Below are 21303 nucleotides of genomic sequence, written 5' to 3'. Positions count from 1 at the left end.
GGATTTAAAGGAAATATTACCGAAAGAAAAATCTGTTCTTTTTAACTTAAGACTTTATATGTAAATAACAGTTCATAAATGGTATAAATGATAAAACAGTGCAAATTTAAAGGATTAACCTTGTCCCATTAATCTTTGTTCATCTTCCTACTTTAGAAAGATATATTGAAATTGTTCATTTAGTAGATGAATCTCTCAGAAATTTTGTCTAAGGAAGAGGTTCCAGTGAAAGTCACTGCAGAATTCCACACTCTGTCAGACCCAAGATTCCACCAGAGTGACAGTCACAGCAGGCAAGAGAATTAGCTCATTGTGTCTAGGCTCTGTGCCAAGTCAAGCAGCTTGAACAGGGCCCACTAAGCCCATCAGGATTGGACATAGGCATCTAAAAGAGGCCCAAAGCAGCACCCCAGGATAAGGAAGCTGGATGGCTCACAAAAAATGATTTGAGATTATAGAAAGCTTAATATGATAAGAGCTGTCATTCATACTGCTATACCTAATATTGTTCTTTTAATGAACAATTCATACAAGTCATGGACTCTTTCTCATGCTGTTTCATGCTGTATTAAACTATGTTGATGTGTTTGTTTAATATCTCCTTAGTTGCTGACCCCTTGTATCAACTGAAATCTAATTGGATTGGATGGTGGTCACCCTTCTTAAGGCTGGCCCATACCTCCTGTGAAAATTTTTATTTCATGGAAAGTAAAATTTTACCTTAAAGGTGTTACAGATTTGAAAAAGCATCTGGCCTAATTGTAGAAGCAGAAACAGAAACTTGAAGAGTTTGAGATAATATATTCCATGAGGGTGAGAAAAGTAACATGGAGAAGCCACCGTGCTTTGAAATTAAACTAAGGATGAATCACATCATTAATAATAACTCTTATTTTGCTTGATGGATATAATACTAGACTGTGTTCTCAACATATACCTTTGCATCCATAAATCAGTAGAGCTCCCAGTCCTTACCAGAGACATGTCTTCTTGAAGCAGATAGTGGTTAATACTGAGACTAAACACAACTGGTTAATGAACAGAAAATATGTGTATTTGGGATGCTTGGCCAAAATTTGACATATTTTACAAACATCACCGCCAAAGACTCATGAAACATCATTGAATATGAGGCAGAAAGACTGAAAGTGCCAGAAGTTGGAAAAGTTGCTGAATAACAGTTGTCTTCTGGATATTGCAAGATTGTTGCCTCATGAACTCACAGCAGTGATAGGTGCCTTCATAAGATGGAGAATATCAAAATTTCATCAAGGAGAGGAGAGTCTTTTGAAGGCCCAAAGCCTAGGTACAAAGATATTGGGAACTAATGGCTACTGGGGGAAGGAGAGCCAGTTTTCTTTATGAATGTCATTTGTGGTAGGTTATCCATGCTTTAATAGCTAGTCCTACTCCCGTGCAAATACAAAGAACTAATGAGACTCAGTATGTAAAAAAAAAAAAAAAGAGGACATGACGTTGGAAGAGAATATGGTTGTCTTAGAGGAATTGGAGAAATAGAAGGTAGATATGATCAATACACACTATATATGCATGAAATTCTAAAACACTTAAAATAAATATTTATAAAACACTACTGGTCAAGGAAAGTAAATTAAGGTTATTATCACTGCTACGTTTTGAATTCATAACAGTTAGTATGTAAGTGACTCTTGCTCATGATAAACTATCCTTTGGATATAGAACATGGGGACATCAAGCTTCCTCCCTACTGGCTAACTTTCAAAGTACTGAGAGATTTCTTCGATGTTGTTCTTCTAGAATTATTGTCAATAGTTCTAATGCAAACTCTGTGTGATACACTGTTATAATGTCAAATAAGATGTGCCTGTTGGTATAACAATGGCTGGAACTTCATGAATTGTAAGAAATTTTAAGAAAATCTTTCTAAATAGATTCACAGTCCATTTCACAGTACATAACTCTAGTCTTTCACTATAAGTTAGAACAAAAGCTTGTGAGTAGGGTAGTCAGTCATAGGTCCCGATGAAGAAAGAGATGCTATTAAATTACATATCTGTCAAATTTCCTTCAAGGCATTTGAATTTGTGCCCCAAAATTACTATTCTGTCAGCTTCAATCAGTTTTGGGGACCAAGTACTTTTACAGTGAGTGGTATACTGCAGACACCCTAAGAACATATGACTTGCTGTGACATGGTGGTTAATAGTGAGGAAGAAGGTATAGGTAGGATGCCCATGCAGAGAGCAGGAAGGTGGAGGAATTTGGGGCCAGGAAGTAAAAGAGATATCAGGGAGACACCAGGGCCCAGTCAGCCAGAAACAGAAGAAGAAGGAAAGTAGGGGATACAAAATGAAAGAAAGGTAAAAATCCTCATAGCAAAATGTCGCTGACTAGAAACAGGTTCATTTACAAGAGCTAGCGGGACAAGCTGAAGCTAAGGTCGGCCAACATAATTAATAATAAGTTACTGTGTCTTTATTTACTAAATTATGTTTACTCTCTGTTCAAATTGACAATAACAAAGGCAATAATAATCAGCAAACTCTCCTTTCTGAACAATCACAAGGCTAACTGAAGTACACAGGTTGATATGTGCTTCTTTTTTAACCATTTATTTGTTCATTAATATGTTGAATGGTACTTGTGTGTCTGTCTGTGTGTGTGTGTGTGTGCGCACGCGCGCACACATGCATGTGTGTGTCACAGAACATGTATAGAGGTCAGAAGAGAACTAAAGAGAGATGGTTCTCTCCTTCCAACATGCAGGTTTTAGTCACTGAATTTAGGTAATCTGGTTTGGCATAAAAAAATCCAACTCAATTAGCCATCTTATTAGGCTACCAGTTTTGTTCTTAAATAGACTTATTGTCCATTTTTGAAAGATAACTGATGATTTTGAACTTTTTATCTACACTGGTTAATGCAGTTCAAGCTAATAAACATTTCTGTAATGATTGAAATCTTGTTTGTTTTTACTTCCTAATATATTTGCCACAAATAAAATATAGTTGTTGACTAATTAAACTGAGACTAATTGCAACTGAGGAATTTTGGAATTCATCATGATTAATTGAAATAGCAACATGGAGCAAGTGTCCACTATGTCAGTTATCTGAGATATAGTTGGAATATTCTGTGAAGCTAAAATTGATTAAAAATAATAAGCCCATAGAACTGAAGAAATCGATTCAGAACAATAAAAAAATTCTTTTCACAAGCCCAAGACTTCAAAACACATCTATAACTTCTTTTCCCTTTTGGGAGGAAGGAAACTTTTTCACACTGTGGTGGCCACATTTATATAAATTGAAGCAAATGGTTCAAATCCTATTGTATCCAACTATCTGAGGTCATTCTTTGTTAGAGGACTAGGTATAAATTAAATTCAGAATCAAATTGCTTATTCCTTTTTGAAGATTTTGCAAAATTTTAATATTATGTTTTCCTACAAATGTATAGGCAAGCAGATTGGAAATGTTTGTTTCTGTTTAGCTTAAAGAACATTCAGGAATTAACCTAGAAGGACTAGTTTGCAAAAGATTTCATATTTTTAAAGCTTTAAGACAAATGTGTTCTGTAGAAGCCTATTTTTCCAAAGTCAATGTTAAATATTTTGTCATTTTGTGATTCAATTGCTTTACTTTTAGAGAGCATGGAAATAATCATGGTGAGAATATTTGTGTCATGAAAATTGACTTAAGTCAAGGTGTGTGTTTGTGTGTGTGTGTGTGTGTGTGTGTGTGTGTGTGTGTGTGTGGTCAGTAGAACAGGTTTTGCTTTTAAGAGATGGTTTCCAGGTGCGCTATCCATTAGAGCTAGAAACCTGTACTTGTAAATCAATGATAGGAATCAAGGCTCTCTTATTTGTATAAAATATTCAATGTAATTTGACTAAGCACATAGAACATTCATAATTAAGTACACTAAATGTCATGGTCAATTCAATTTTTGAGCATTCAAAAAGCCAAACATGCATTGTAACAAGATGAAAATAATGTATATGTGTGTGTGTATATATATGTATATATATTCTGGAAATCACACTTGTCTCTACCCTATAACATTCAATGCTCTATTTTTGAGATTATTAAATATTACAATATTTCTCCTTTGCCTTCATCCTTCCCAGACCTCTCATACACACTCATTGCTATCAAATTCATGGTTTTCTTTTTATAAATTGTCACTACATTCATATGTGTATTCATTTTAAGAAAACTTGAAAATTGGAGACAATTACAGCATATTAACTTATTATCAGTTTGTAAACATAGAGATAAGAATAAACTGAAAATTAATATATACAGTTTGGCAAATATTTTGTGAATTTTCATGAATTGAGTAAAATTAAATTCACTGGCTTTTTGAAACTTATTCCCTCATTTTACATATCAAATGTTGATATTTATTTGTACTTTAAATTGATTCTATTAATTAATAAACCCAAAGGTTTTTATGAAGGAAGCCACTGATACATTACTGAAAATGAAGTAAATTTGTTATAAAGATGCCAAATCTCATGCTTAAGACATTTATTTCCATATATTAAATATTAATATATATGATTATGTATAATTTGGACAAATGATGAATTTAATTTAGACATTTTGTAAAACAATGAGGAACATTTATTTAAGGATATTTTGTTAAACTTCTAGCAGAAATTATTCTATGAATATAAGCAAAGAAATGTGGCTTTATTCTAATCGTTTCTACATCCTCAAGTATTATTATAATAAAACTTTTCAATATGTATGCTTGCCCAATGCCCCCACAATATAACAGATTGAACTTTAAGTGTGTGTTTCAAAAAAACAAGTTCTTTTAAAACAATTTCTTTTAAAATAAAGATGAACGTTCAAAATGTACCTTCTTGTACTTTGGTATCATTTTACTAACTTTCTATATTTTAATAGCATTTCCTAACTTTTTGTGATGTTGTTTGTTATTAGTAGCTATACAGTTTCAAAATAATAGAAGTTTATTCAATTGTTTTTAAGTAATGTATTTGGGCATTTTGTTTACAAAAACAACTGTAATTCTCAGATAAAACTATGTGAAAAATTCAAACAAATAAGACAATCAACACATTCAGAGCTATATACAGTAAACAGACTTCCATTTGACTGAAATATGTAAGACTTTATAAAAATGATCACTTTCCAAGTTGAAGTCCATCAACTGTAATGATTTCCTAACATTATATCACTTCTTCTCCAAGTTTGATCTCATATATGTTTCCTCTGAATTCCTCTATTTTATTTGGCTATTTTCATATATTATCCATTAGTTTGTCTTAATAAAAGTTAACTTGAGAACTCATTTACCTCATATTTAGGCTGTGAATTCTTGTATGTCTGAAAGTATATCTTATCCCTTTCCTTTACTGATCAATATATTTGGGGTACAATATTTGTTAAATAAATGAAGAGAAGGAACTAACTAATGGGATTGACTGATTGACTCATCTCTGAACATCCTGTAAACTCTTATATCATCTCCTCATCAAAAGAAAATACATATTGGAAGGTATAGTTTATTTGCTATTTGAAATAGAAGATCAAAAGATGAGTCAAAATAATAAGAAACAGTAGTAATTATAACGTATGATTTGTTTCTCATTATGTAGTTACCACAAAATTTTGAAAAATTATGACATGTGATTTTGACTGTTTAACAAAGTATTATAACTTCCTAATGTTTGTTGGGCTTTGCATTTTATGTATGCTTGCACAATTGTGTATGCATTTGTACATGTGCATGCACAGGTGTGCATTTGCCTGTGTAGCTCAGGGCATGTGATCAATTGTCTTTCACCGTTTCTTTCCTCTTACACTCTATAACAGTGTCTCACAGAATAAGGTGCTCACTTATAGTCTAGATTGATTAGACACCATGCTCCTTAGATATGGCTATCTTTACCCTGTCAGAGCTTGGTTGATAAAGCTACATGACAATGGCTGGCTATTTTATGTGATGTTGGTTATCTGAACTAAGGTCTTCATGCTTGGGGGGGGGGCGGGGTAGCACATTATCAACTGAGCCATTTACCCAGCCAAACTGTATTGATTTTAACAAATATTTTTTTTCATATTATCTCTAGCTATCCAATGGATAGATACAAAATTACTGTGATTTTCAGTTACAATTGAAGTAATACATTTAGGAGTGTGAAGTATTGTAATTCAGGTCATTCAATCAATCAGTAGCAAACTAGAATTGGGACCAAAGCCTGCCTGAATATAACTAAAGTACAGTGAAAAATACCTTACAATTTTTCTCAGACTTAAAAAAATGTACAGTGGTTTTGCATAGCCTCATCCCACAAATGAGAATGTGTATTACATAATCCTCCACCCTGTGTTTGCTTTGGCTGCACATCCGATACGCTGTGCATTTGATTTCAAAACACAAGACTTGAATAAAAGAGAGATCTGTGGCAGTAGAAAGAAAACAAACCCAAACAATAGCAAAACATGACAGGCCTATTAAAAAACCAAATTAAAAATCACTGCACAGTAGTGGAGTCAATAATCTATGTGTTATAGCTGACAATTTAGTGGTACTGCTGATACTTATCAAAGCTTGTATATAATCAATACCTTTGTTTTCTTCAGAATAATGATTCCTACCTTTATAACAGAGGCACCAGCTCTGGAGAGTGGACTGTGAATCTGAGCTGCAGCAGCCATGTTGGCAATAGTATTGAGATGATTCATCTGATTCATTGCCATGGCAACTGATGCAGGAGGTAAGCTGACTGGAAGTAGGGGATGAGGCATCATCATAAATGGCAGATCCAGACCTAAAAGAGACAGTGTTCATTCAAGTTGTTACATTATGAGACTAAGAAGGTTTTCTAAAGCATCTTTATCCACTATTAGCATTTTATAGCTGTTTTAGTATACAGTAGTAACATTTTGTGCCATCAATTGTATCAGTAGGAATTTACAATGCTTAAAATATATCAAAAATCTCTCTATGTTCACATATTTCCTATTATTTCACTTCCTTTAACAGATTTATTAGGTGAGTTAATAAGGCAAGATACATGTTACCCAAGGTTCATATTATTAAAGAAAATAATGCTTTAAAAAAAAGGAATGCTTATAATTGCAATTTGAAATCTTTGTTAATAAAGAATAAATATCATGCTAAAATAAAAAACTCCTTTCCATTTTAATAGTAAATGTCAATGCTTTTTAATATTAGCAGGATTTCAATGCTTTCTACTGTAAATTGAAATAATGTTCATATGTTTTAGATATCTTAAATAATAACTCAATATTATGAATTCTACTTTTGATAGTCATACATGTCATTAGGTAAAATATTACAAACTAAAATAGTTGTTTATGGACTGCTTCTCATGTTGGTAGAGTTTAAAGCCATCATTAAACAGATGCAAGATATAGTTAGACTAGCTATGTGGATGTTAGCATTTTACTTACAAAAAATGTATTTACAAATTGTTTTGCTACAGTACTCTTCCTATTTTGGATAAAGCTCAGAAAACAATATTGTTAACATATGTTCTAATATATGTTAACCTTTTAAAACAACTTTTTATAAGCTATGGAAAGATTATTATGGACAGGACTCATACTGATCCTACTTACTATAACAAAATACTAACATCTAGTTTTTCTTCTCTGACACCCTTTTATTTTTTTTCTTCTCATTTCATAACAAAAAGGGAGCAAGAAAAAGTGTTTTCAGAAGACCCTGATATCTAATTTATCAAAAATACTACTAGTGATAATACTATCATTCAAACATGTGATTTAGGAAGCCATTTCATCCCACTCTGTGTATACATACATTTAACCTAAAATTTTAAAATGAAATGCAACTTAATTAGAGGCTATGAGCAAGAAGTGGTGGGTTATTTGAGGTCTCTCTTCTGAATCTGAATCTAATGGTTGATTTCAACCTATTAGAAAGTACACTGAAAGCATACAGCAGCAAAACAACCAAATTTAGGCTCTTGCAATACTTAAGTGAATATTGTAATTTTAAAGACTTCATAAATAATAAATACACCTGACACCCAGTATTTCTGTTGAAGACAGACATAAAATGCAGTTACTAGAGCTGCTCAAGGGCTAAAAGAAGCCTAGAAATCTAAATTATACTTAAAAGTCAAAAGAAAAGAAAAAAAACAGATCATTGTGACTATAAGATAAGAGACATTAACAGTTCCTAGCAGTATTGAATTACAACATTCAACATTTAAATATATGTTAGAAAGAATTTAGTAGATGAATATATCAGGTATAGAAGATTTTTCTTAGGGTTATTATATTATCAGACAAGTCTCAGCATTAAACTAATAACATTTACTTCAAAAGGGCTTTTCCTAGTATAAATAGTTATATTTTTTGTCAAATGAATGGTAAGATTAAGTCTTTATTTCAATTCATAATTTCTTTCTAATACATTTCTAGTAATCTACAAGAATATTTGGAAGTTATTGCTTCTACAATTCCTTTTTAATCATTTTAATATAGATTTATATATAAACATTTATATAATTATGGATAGATACAAAGTCAAATTACAATGATGTATTTAATGTGGACAACACACAATATATTCATTTCCTCGAATACTTATAATTCTGGAGAGTATTATGTTCAGTGAAATAAACTAAATATATAAAGATCACATGATCTCTCTTATATGTGGAAATTTTTAAGGTAGAATTTTACAATCAGTCACACAAAATTACTTGCCTATTTCCCCATCCCAGGGGGATCTATATAAGTTTCTCTTAGGGTTCACCTTGTTACTTAGCTTATCTAGGGTTGTGGATATAGGGTCCTTATCCTTTCCTGTACAGCTAGTATCCACTTATGAGTGAGTATATACCGTGTTTACCTTTCTGGGTCTGGGACAAGCTCTTCTGACAAAATTGGGGTCACAGGGCTGGGGGGAAAATGAAGGCAGAATGAGAGAAGGAGCAGATAAGGTGACGGTGGAGAACTTGAGGGAATGAGATTGTCAAGATGGGAAAAGAACAGAGATGGAGAATAAGGAAAAAGATATGTTGATTGAGGGAGCCATTATGGGACTAGTAAGAAACCTGGCACTAGAGAAATGCCCAGGAATCCACAAGGATGATCACAGATAAGATCCTAAGCAATAGTGGATAGGGTGCCTGAACTGGCCTTGCCCTGTCATCAGATTGATAACTATCTTAAATGTCATTGTAGAGCCTTCATCCAGCAACTGAGGAAACAGAGGAAGAGACCCACAGTGGAGCACTGGACTGAGCTCCCAAAGTCTAGTCGAAGAGAGGGATGAATGAGAATATGAGCAAAGAGGTCAAGACCATGATGGGGACATCTACTGAAACAGCTTACCTGAGCTGATGGGAGATCATTAACTCTGGCCAGACAGGGAAGGAACCAGCATATGACTAAATTAGACCCTCTGAATGTGGGTGACAGTTGTCTGGTACAGACGTCTGGGCCACTGGCAATGGAACCAGGATTTATTCCTACTGCTTGTACTGGCTTTTTGGAACCCATTCTCCCTGGAAGGATACATTGCTCAGTATAGATATAGTAGGGAGAGCTTTGGTCCTTCCTCAAAGCAATGTGCCTTACCCTCTCTGAGGAGTGGATGAGGGGTAGGGTAGGGGGTAAATTCGAGGGAATGGGAGGAGGGAAGAAAGTGGGAACTGGGATTGGTATGCAACATGAAAAAAGATAGTTTAGGAAAAGAACACACAGGAAAAAAGAAAACCATTTTACTCCAAAAAATATCTGAAGGGAAGTTAACATGATTGTCTCATTTTAAATCTTATCTAAAGAATTATAAAGTGAGGGGACAAATGACTTTTCATTAACAAGAAATATTTGCATATACATGTGTTTATATACTCTACTAATCATATATTTCAAGCTATCATGACAAAGTATTTAATAACATGATAATTAATTATGATTCACCTTTATCCTAAAAACCTTTACCTAATATTCCATATAACAAGCATCAATAACCTTCAAAGACATTCTCCACAAATCCAAAATCACTTTAGAATTTGATTCCTGTTTATGTGCACAGTGCTTTAGTCACAAATTAAACTGTAGATTAAAAGCTGCTCTCAATGTCTTCCTTTATTATTGAAAAGCTTTAATATGCTTAAATTTATACTTCCCTTAAGAGTATAATAATCTTTTCTCATTTTCAAATGCTATTCCAGCATCACCCAGACACCATCTGGACACATTAAGAAATATGCTTACTTAAAGTTCAATCGACATGTAAACTAAATACAAACTGCAAACAGAATTTAACAGTCAATTGGCAGTTTTAAAATACCATTCAACAAATATTTCAAATAACCACGAAGGATTTACAAGACACACTTTTAGATCCTGATCTGCAATAATTAATTATCAATTGACTGCAGTTCCTTGAACTCTAAGCTAATATTTACATTACAGGGCAGTTACAAATGCAAAGCATATTTAAATATTGAATGATTTAAGGTAATCCTTCGCTAAAGTTAGAAACATTAAATTAAAATCCAATAGTATACAACACTATAGCAATGTGGTTCATTAAATTCATGGGCAAGATATGCATATATGGTAATAAAAATAAATCTGATTTAAAAATCATGAAAATGAATTTTCTCATTCCTGTTACCAAGGACATAATACAAGCTATAATAAGCATCATTTCTATTATACCTTAATATGCTAGCAACTACCACCATTTTTATTAAAAGACATGTATTACCTGCTCCTAGCCATGAAGGGTGTACATTTCAGTAAAACTTCAATGTCCTTCTAAATATGACATCAATTTGTCCCAAGTCATGTTTGTTGATTTCTGTAGAATCTATTTCTATAATGATATCAGACAGCAGTCCCTTCAATAACAATTACAATGTTTCTGGTTATTATTCCTACGTCATTTCAGTTATCCCTCCACTCCAATTTCTAGACTTCCAATGACTCCTTACTACCACTAAAATAAAGGACACCTTCCATAAACTTGATTATTGCATTTCTTGTTTTGTGATTTCATTATGTTTTTGCATGTATTCTTCACTATAGCCTCACTGTACAATTTGTATTTCTCTGAAGAAATGACTAACGATAATATTGCCCCACATAAATGAATTTCTCTGGAATTGTATCTCTAACACAACACAACACAACAGAAATTAATGGCTTTTTACAACAAGCTTTGTGGTAGGTTTTATTATCCCGATTTTATACGAGGAACACATAACAATTTTTTAAAATGAAATTAATTCATTAAAAGATAATTTGCTTCTCTTATTGGTGAACACATGTTTGGTTTTCCAATGTAGATACACACCACCAACCAAAATCAGACTAAACATATTATATTTATATTTTTATGTATTTATGTTTTTATACACATATATAGAGGAGGGAAAAAGTGATGAATTCTATCTCAATTCATAACATTAAAAGGCTACTTTAGAACAGTTTTAGGTTTATAGAAAAGATAAGCAAAAATTTGCTATACAGTACTCCTTTTTATGCTTACACAAATGGCTAACCTTATCAGTATCTTACATTACTATATTATATTGTTACTATCAGCTTGTCATTACTTATAAATTATTATTCATCAAATTCCACAGTTTATACTAGAATTCACTGTTTGAACTATATCTCACCAGATATTCAAACTGCATAATATCTTGATCTATGGTTTTAAGAACATACAAAATAATTCCAATACATCAAGAACTGTACTGTCTTTTTCTTAAGCTTTCTATTGTACACAACCTCTGGTAACTACTGATCTTTGTTCTGTCTCTCTAGTTTTGCTTTTTTTTCCCAATGTCATATAGTCATGTTCATGCATTATTTAGTCTTTTTAGATGCTTCATTTTTCACTTACAGTTGTGCACATAAAGCTCAATCAAGTCTATTTAAGGAAAGCTAGGTCAAGTAATTTTACTTATAGTATTCCAGAACATTCATCATCATTGTTATTTCACACATTTACTTATTTCAGTATATCTTGGTTGGTTTCAATATTTAGTAATTATAAATAAATTTATCATAAGCTTTAAATATGTTGTTTTTTGTGTTGGTAGATGTTTCATATTGACTGGTACAAATATGAATAATTTTATTTGGTTTGTAAGATTTCCAAAATGACATCTAAAGTTATTGTGCTGATTTCCATACTCCAGTAATGAAGTCTTTTTGTTGTTTCATAATTCTGTAAGCAGGTTATGTTTTGGATTTTGCATATTCTAATGGTAGCATAAGGAAATCACATTTTTACTTAGAAGTCTCTAATGACATATAACAAAAAATTACTTTCATAAGGTAATTTTGCACCTGTATAGTTTCTTAGATAAAGTTTCTTTTCAGGTCTCTGTCTATGTTTTAATTGTTTTTTAAATGTAGAGTTATGGAGTTTTGTATATATTCTATCAGTTTTTATATATATGGGAAGAGAATATCTCAACTCTAAGCCTTTCCTCATGATTCTCTTAATTGTGTTCAAGGGCAGTTATGTGTTTTATAAACCCCGATTTATCAAGTATTTTTATTTTAGTGATCATATCTTTGTTATTGTATCTAAAATATATTGCTCGATCCAAAGACTCCTAATTTTTTTTTTGTTCTTTCGAGACAGGGTTTCTTTGTAGCTTTAGAGCCTGTCCTGAAAATAGCTTTTGTAGAACAGGCTGGTCTCGAACTCACAGAGATCCGTCTGTCTCTGCCTCCTGAGTGCTGGTATTAAAGGTATGTGCCACTGCTGCCTGGCGACTCCTAAAATTTTGTGATTTTATATTCTTTTATTTTCATGGTTTTGACATTTATGTTTATAACTGTGATCCATCCTGGGTTAGCTTTTGTAAAGATTGAATGGCCTTAGAGAGAATGATTTATTTTTGTATGGGGATTTCCACTTGTTCAGTGTCATTTGCTAAAAGAACTACTCTTTGCATTACTTTGTTTCTTCCTTCAATAAATAATAACTGATGAAACTTAGGTACATTTCTGAGTACTCTTCTATATTTCTGATCTATTTGCCAAATAAACCACAAGGAATGACAATCTCAGTTCACTGACTATTTTAGTCTTTTTATTTCATTGGCTAATTTTGACAACTGATTTTCATGTAAATAATTAAAATCAGTTTGTGAATATGCACAAAATAATTTACTTATATTTCATGATTTTATTGAATCTGCACTTTAATTTAGGAAGAATTGACATTAAAATGCAATGTTTTGCTAACTGGTATTTTTACTTTTGTTTTTATATTTTCATTTTGTCTTAGTCATTTGATAGATATTCTATCAGAAGTCATTTTCTGCTATTGTTTGTACTTTAATTCCATTATGAATGATGAATATTGTAACAATTTATTTATTTAAATTTGTTAATGTGGTTTTCTGGCCCATAATGTGTTAATTTTGATAATGTACCAAGTGAATTGAAGAGTATGTATTATTCTGTTATTGGGTAAAGTAATTTAAAATGTCTATTACATTCACTTCTTTAATTGCTCTGCTTAGTTCAATTATGCCCTTCTTCTAGGTGTGTCAATTACAGCTAGGTAGGTGATAAAGTCTCCAAGAGTATATTCATCAATTTTCTTTACATTTATAATAGTTTTTTCCCTCACATAATTTAATGCTGTTATTTAGGCAAGTACTTGATAAGTTATGTCATTGTGAAGGAAACTGATGATTTTATATTTTGTTCATTCGAAGTTGGCTTTTGGAAATTAATTTAATTACTCCACCTCCTTTGTATTACCACCAAACTATAGTCATTATTCCTTCCCGTGTTATTACTAAATATATCTATATTAGTATTTTTAATGAGGTTCTTTAAGGAAACATTTATTATTTCTTTTTTTTTTTCAAGACATGGTCTCTCTGTGTAGCCTTGGTTGTTCTGGAACTCTCTCTACAGAACAGGCTGGCCTGGAACTCAAATAGATCCACCTGCCTCTGACTTGTAAGTGATGGGTTAAAGGTGTGCGTCAACACCACTCAGCTAGATGATGATTTCCCTAGTAATAGATTGGTTGGCATAGTATGGGGTCTGAAAGTTAATATTAATTATTTCTTTTATGACTCTTTATTATTTTCTTTGCTTTTTATAACCTTCTCTTGTGACTGCCATTAGTTTTGTTGTATTTTGTTCACTCAGTAGATGATTTCAAAGGAAGCAAATTCTCAATAAATGAAAGCAAAAAGCACTCGTGTCTGATACCATTAAAATAGATGAAGTAGTTCCTATCATTTAATTGGCCATTTTAAAACATTTCCATGAAAAGTGGTTATTAACCCAATTTAAGTACCTTCTACATCTATTTTAATTTGTTATTTTAATGTATTCTTAATTTCCTTTAACCCATCCTCCATTTTTGTTCCATTCTCTTGTTTTAATGGAACAATTTAGTCTCTCCTCTCTCTCTCATGTCAATTATAATTAATTTTAGTATTTGGCTTAAGCTACTTTAAATTGAATGAATTTTGGGACATTTTGATATATAAGTTCCATATTTACAACATTTCTACTCCTGTTTCTTCCTTTTAAACTCTCCCATATCCCCCCATTTGTGCTGTCAAATCCATTATCTATACCTCTTTAATTACACAATATACACACAAGCACACATCTATAAATATAGTCTGCTGAGTACATTTACTGTTACTCACATGTGGATGTGTTTATGGCTAACGGCTTGGGTTTGAATAAACTGTCAGGGGGCCCATTTATGGAGAGGTTTCCATGTAGATTTAGAACTCATTTAAATGTCGTTGAAAAAACTTTACTACATAAATATATGGATAGTACAAGTGCCATATAAAAAGAATATAGCTTTACATTCTTTCAGTTTCATTAGTGGTTCTCTAATGATTTGTCCTTTCCTGAATTTTACATTATAGCTTTCTTCTTGAAATACTTGACTAGATCATGGAATTTCATGTTTACATAGTTTCTATACAGTACTACATTGTATTTCTTAGCTTCTTTTCTATGAAAGGAAATATTTCCATTTATTCCACTATTACCTTCTGGCGTTTCCTATGTCTTGATTTTCTGCAGTTTAAATTTTAAGCAGACTTGGAGACTTCTTTGATATTTTACATATTAGAACACTTTTATATGCTTTGACATTTTTCCTTATTGTTCATTGATTTTAGGAAAAAAATCATTTGTCAGAGCATGGTTTATGAAGAAGCTGTGTGAGGAGAATTTTGAGAGCTTGTGTGATAACTCCAATTAAACAAGGAAACAAGAGGTCTTATAAACTCTGTTCCTCTAAAACATGGATTATTCTTTAAATGTGCCTTTGTGCCCATCCCAATAGTAATAAATAGGAGTGGGTTTACTCTAGATTACCCATTATCTTATCCATTATTATTAAGATATGGGAAGTCTGAACCACATGCTGCAAATGCATTAGCAAACCAAGAGGTGAGTGATCAGCCAGCCTGCTGGATACCCCACTCTCTAGGCCCTCAGTACCAGGGCAGTATTTCTTGCCCCTCCCCCACCTGCCTCAGCTTGAGTAGCCAGCCAGCAGGCAAGCTTCTTCCTGGTAGGCTGCTCCAACACCCCCCACCCCATCAATCAGACCATGTAAACTACAAGGCCCAGTCTGTCCCCAAATCCACCCATCCCCAGCGACCTCAGAGGAACTCTGAATCACAGGCTGCAACTGCACACTGCAGACTAAGAGGTGATGATCAGCAAGCCAGCTGGGCATCCCAGTCTCTAGAGACTCAGTACCTGGGCAAAACCCCGGGGGTCCCTCTACCATCTGCCTCAGCTTCAATAGCTTCTTGCAGGTAGGCTACCCCAACACCTACCCCACAATCGATTGGACCCTGTAAACTACAAGGCCCAATCCACACCCAAACCTACTCACCCTCTGAGACCTTGGAGAAACTCTGAAGCACAGGCTTCAACTGCATACTGCTGACCAAGAGAGGAACTCTGAACCACAGGCTACAACTGCACAGAGAGACCTCAGTGGCTCCCTGAGACTCAGAGAGCAACTGCACATAGCAGACTAAGAGTAGCTCTCTAAGACATGGATAGCAACTGCAAAGATTGGGCGAAGAGTCAAAGACACTGCCAGCCTCATATGAAGGAAGAGATAGGTAGGTGCCAATGTAAGAATTCCTCCAACAACCTAAAAAGCAACATGGCAACACCAGAACCCAGTGGTCATACAACAGGAAGACTTGATCATCCTAAACAAGAAAAAGCAGAGGAAAACTATCTTAAATATAGCTTTATGAAGATCATAGAGACTCTTAAAGAGAAAATGAGAAATTCCCTTAAAGAAATGGAGGAAAAGATAAACAAAAAATTAGAAGAAATCAATAAAACTCTTAAAGAAAATCAAGAAAACCAAGAAAAAACAATCAAATAGGTGAAGGAAACAGTTCAAATCATGAAAACTGAAATAAAGGCAATAAAGAAAACAGAAACCAAGGGAATTCTGGAAGTGGAAAATCTGAGTAAAGAAACAGGAACTACCAATGCAAACCTAATGAACAGAATATAAGAGATAAAAGAGAGAAACTCAAATGTTGAAGATACTATAGATGAAACTGATTCGTTGGTCAAAGAAAATGATAAATCCAACAAATTCTTAACACAAAGTATCCAGGAACTCTGGGATATCATTAAAAGACAAATCTAAGAATAATAGGGTAGAAGAAAGAGAACTCCAACTCAAAGGCACAGAAAATACATTCAACAAAATCACAGAAGAAAACTTTCCAAACCTAAAGAAGGATATGCCTATGAAGGCAAAAGCAGATTACAGAACACCAAATAGATTGAACCAAAAAAGTTTCCTCCCCTATAATAATTAAAACATAAAACATACAGAATAAAAAATGACTATTAAGAATTGCAAAGGAAAAAGTTCAAGTAACATATAACGGTAGACCTATCAGAATTACACCTGACTTCTCAATGGAAACGATGAAAGCCAAAAGGTCCTGGACAGATGTGCTGCAGATATTAAAAGGCCATGGATGCAAGCCCACACTATTGTACCCAGCAAAGCTTTCAATCACCATCTATAGAGAAAACAAGCTATTCCATGACAAAAACAAATTCAAACAATACCTATTCACAGAAAGTGCTAGAAAGAAAATCTCCAACCGAAGTAGGCTAATTGCACCCATAGAAACACAAGTAACAGATAACCTCACACCAGAAACCCAAAGAAAGAAAACAGATAAACACTACCACCAAAAAATAGCAAGAATTAACAATCACTGGTCATTAATATTTCTTAATATCAATGGACTCAATTCACCTATAAAGTGACACAGGCTAACAGAATTGATATGAAAGTAGATACATCCTTCTGCTTTATACAAGAAATGCAACTCACCTTTGAAAACAGATATTATCTCAGAGTAAAGGGATGGGAAAAGATTTTCCAATCAAATGGACCCATTTTTTTTTAAAAAAAGCCTGCACAGCTATCCTAATTTCTAACAAAATAGTCTTCAAACTAAAATCAAACAGAAGAGATCAAGAAGAACACTTGATACTCATCACAGGAAAAATCCATCAAGAAGAAGTCTCAATCCTGAACATTTATGCCCCAAATACAAGAGCACACTCATAAGTAAAAGACACATTATTAAAGCTTAAATCACACATCAACACCCCCCCACACACACACTAATAGACTTCAACACCCAACTATCCACAATGGACAGGTCAACCAGACAGAAATTTAGCATAGAAATAAGAGAACTAAAAAGGGTCATAACTCAAATTGACTTAGCAGACATCGTTAGAAAATTTCACCCAAACATAAAAGAATATACCTTCTTCTCAGTACCTTATGAAACATTCTCTAAAATTGACCATAAACTCAGTAACAAAAAAAAACCTCAACAGATATGATAAAATTGTAATGACATCCTGTTGATTATTAGATCACCATGGTTTAAAGATAGAATTCAACAATAACACTAAGTGCAGAAAACCTGCAAACTCATGGAAATTGAACAGTGCTAAGTTAAATCACCCCTGGGTCAAGCAAGAAATAAAAAATGAAATAAAAGACTTCCTAGAATACAAAGAAAATGAAGACACAACATGCCTAAACCTATGGGATACTATGAAAACAGTGCTAAGAGGAAAGTTCATAGCACTGAGGGACCACATTAAAAAAAAAAAAAAAACTCACACTAGCAATTTAACAGCATACTGGAAGCTCTAGAACGAAAAGAAGCAGGATGAATTGATGATAGGGAATAATTAAATTTAGGGCTGAAATCAGGAAAATATAAACAAAGAATACAAAGAATCAACGAAACAAAGAGGCGATTTTTAAAGAAAAAAATCAACAAGATAGACAAACCCTTATCCAAACTAATCAAAAGGCAGACAAAGAACATGCAAATGAGTACTACTCAGCAGTCAAAAACAAAGACTTCTTGAATTTTGCATACAAATGGATGGAAATAGAAATCACTATCCTGAGTGAGGTAAGCCAGACCCAAAAAGAGAAACATGGGATGTACTCACTCATATTTGGTTTCTAGCCATAAATAAAGTACATTGAGCCTATAATTAGAGATCCTAGAGAAGCTAAATAAGAAGGAGAACCCAAAGAAAAACATATAGGCATCCTCCTGAATGTTAACCTTCATCAGGCTATGAAAGGAGACAGAGACAGAGACCGACATTGGAGCACCTGACAGAAATCTCAAGGTCCAAATCAGGAGCAGAAGGAGAGAGAGCACTAGCAAGGAACTCAGGACCACGAGGGGTGCACCACACACTGAGACAATGGGGATGTTCTATTGGGAACTCACCAAGGCCAGCTGTCCTGGGTCTGAAAAAGCATGGGATAAAACCGGACTCACTGAACATAGTGGACAGTGAGGACTACTGAGAACTCAAGAACAATGGCAATGGGATTTTGATCCTACTGCACATACTGGCTTTGTGGGAGCCTAGGCAGTTTGGATGCTCACCTTACTAGACCTGGATGGAGGTGGGTGGTCCTTGGACTTCCCACAGGGCAGGGAACCCTGATTGCTCTTTGGGCTGACAAGGGAGGGGGACTTGATTGGGGGAGGGAAGTAGGAGGCGGTGGAGGGGAGGAGACAGAAATCTTAAATAAATAAATAAATAAATAAATAAATAAATTAAAGAAATGAAAAGGAGGACATAACAATAGACAAAGAGGAGATCCAGAGAATCATCAGGTTATACTACAAAAACTTCTACTCCACAAAATTAGAAAATGTAAAAGAAATTGAAAATTTTCTGGATAGGTACCACATACCAAAATTAAATCAAGACCAGGTGAACAATTTAACTAGACTTATAACTGCAAGGAAATAGAAGCTGTCATCAAAAGCCTCCCAACCAAAAAAAGCCCAAGGCCTGATGGTGTTAGTGCAGAATTCTACCAAAACAGCAAAGAAGAGCTAATACGTATACTCCTCGAATTGTTCCACTGCTGTGGGACAATGGTCTGTACCCTGTCACTGGTATTGTAATAAAACTCCAGAAAGGAAGTATAGGTGGGAGAACCAGGCAGGAAGTAGAGGTGGGTTGACAAGAACAGGAGAATTCTGGGAAGAGGAAAGATTCAGTCTGTGGTTCTCACCCAGATGCAGAGGAAACATGATGAACTGCCTCGCTGGAAAAGGTACCAAGCCACGTGGCTAACACAGACAAGAATTATGAGCTAATATCAGTTATGAGTTAATAAGAAGCCTGAGCTAATAGGCAAGCCAGTTTATGATTAATATAGACCCCTGTATGTTTCTTTGGGGTTGAATGGTTGTGGGATCAGGCAGGACGAGGCAGGACCTGTTGGGACAGAAATATCGGTCAACATTCCACATAATAGAAACAAGAAGAAACACTGACAAAATCTTTCTATGAGGCTACAGTTACCCTGATTCTGAAACCACATAAAGATTCAACCAAGAAAGAGAATTGCAGACCAATCTTCCTCATGAATATTGATGGAAAATACTTGATAAAATACTGACACATAGAATTCAAGAACACATCAAAAAATCATCCAAAATGATCAAGTCAAAACGACTCTGAGATATTATTATTATTATTATATAATATTATTATATTATACCTCTCAGAATGGCTAAGATCAAAAATTCCAAGAATAGTTTATGCTGTAGAGGATGTGGGGTAAGATGGTGACTCCTCCATTGCTGGTGGGAATCCAAACTTGTACAACTACTCTGGAAATCAGTATGGTGGGTTCTCAGAAAATTGGGAATCAACCTACTGCAATACCTAGCAATACTCCTCTTGGGCATTTACCCAAAAGGTGCTCAACAATACTACAACAGCATTTGTTCATCTCTATTCACAGCAACATTATTTGTAATAGCAAGAACCTGGAAAAAAACCTAGATGACCCTCAACTGAAGAATGGATAAAGAAAATGTGACACATTTACACAATGGAGTACTATACAGTGGTAAAAAACCAATGACACCATGAAATTTGCATGCAAATGGATGGAACTAGAAGAAACCATCCTGAGTGATGTAATTCAGACCCAAAAAGATAAGCATGGTAAATACCTACTCATAGGTGAATACTAGCTGTAAAGCAAAGAATAAGGAGCCTACAGTCCATGACCCCAGAGAAGATAAGTAACAAGGAGAACCCTAAGAGAAGCATCCATAGATCTCCTTAGAAAGGGAAAATAGACAAGATCTCTTGAGAAAATTGGGCGTGTAGGGGGAGAATGGAAGGCAGAAGGAGAGTAGGAGGGGAGAAGAGGAGGGAGAGGAGAATTAGAGGGACTGGGATGGTCAAGATGGAGAAAGAACAGAGATGGAGAACAAGGAAAGAGATATGTTGATTGAGGGAGCCATTATGGGGCTAACAAAAAACCTAGCACTAGAGAAATTCCCAGGAATCTACAAGGATGAAACGAGCTATGACCCTAAGCAATAGTAGAGAGGGTGCCTGAATGGGCCTTGCCCTGTAGTCTGATGGATGGCTGTCTTAAATGTCATCATAGAACCTTCATCTAGCAACTGATGGAAGCAGATGCAGAGAACTACAGTCGAACATTGGGCTGAGCTCCCCATGTCTAGTCGAAGAGACGGAGGAATGAGAATATGAGCAGAGGTCAAGTCCATGATGGGGATACTCACTGAAACAGCCTACTTGATCTAAAGGAAAACTTCCAGCTCCAGCCTGACAGTGAGGATACCAGCATAGGAACAAACTTGGCCTTGTGAATGCAGGTAAAAGTAGTAATGCTGGGGCAGACTGTGGGGCCACTGGCAGTGAGACCAAGATT

General features: G+C 34.3%; 1 protein-coding gene across 1 annotated transcript in view; it reads right to left on the bottom strand.

The window, feature by feature from the left end:
- The window catches only part of LOC121443471 (dachshund homolog 2-like), a gene marked incomplete at its 3' end in the record, with an annotated part of 382748 nt that overhangs the window by 86926 nt on the left and 274519 nt on the right, over positions 1-21303 (bottom strand). The window contains 1 exon segment of the mRNA XM_041645221.1: positions 6615-6787. Coding sequence (XP_041501155.1) covers positions 6615-6787 — 173 coding nt within the window.

The sequence above is a fragment of the Microtus oregoni genome, unplaced genomic scaffold, assembly GCF_018167655.1.
Source record: "Microtus oregoni isolate MIOR12 unplaced genomic scaffold, Mior012 000107F_ref0000227, whole genome shotgun sequence".
NCBI lineage: Eukaryota > Metazoa > Chordata > Mammalia > Rodentia > Cricetidae > Microtus > Microtus oregoni.
This window is presented reverse-complemented; position numbering and strand designations above follow the sequence as displayed.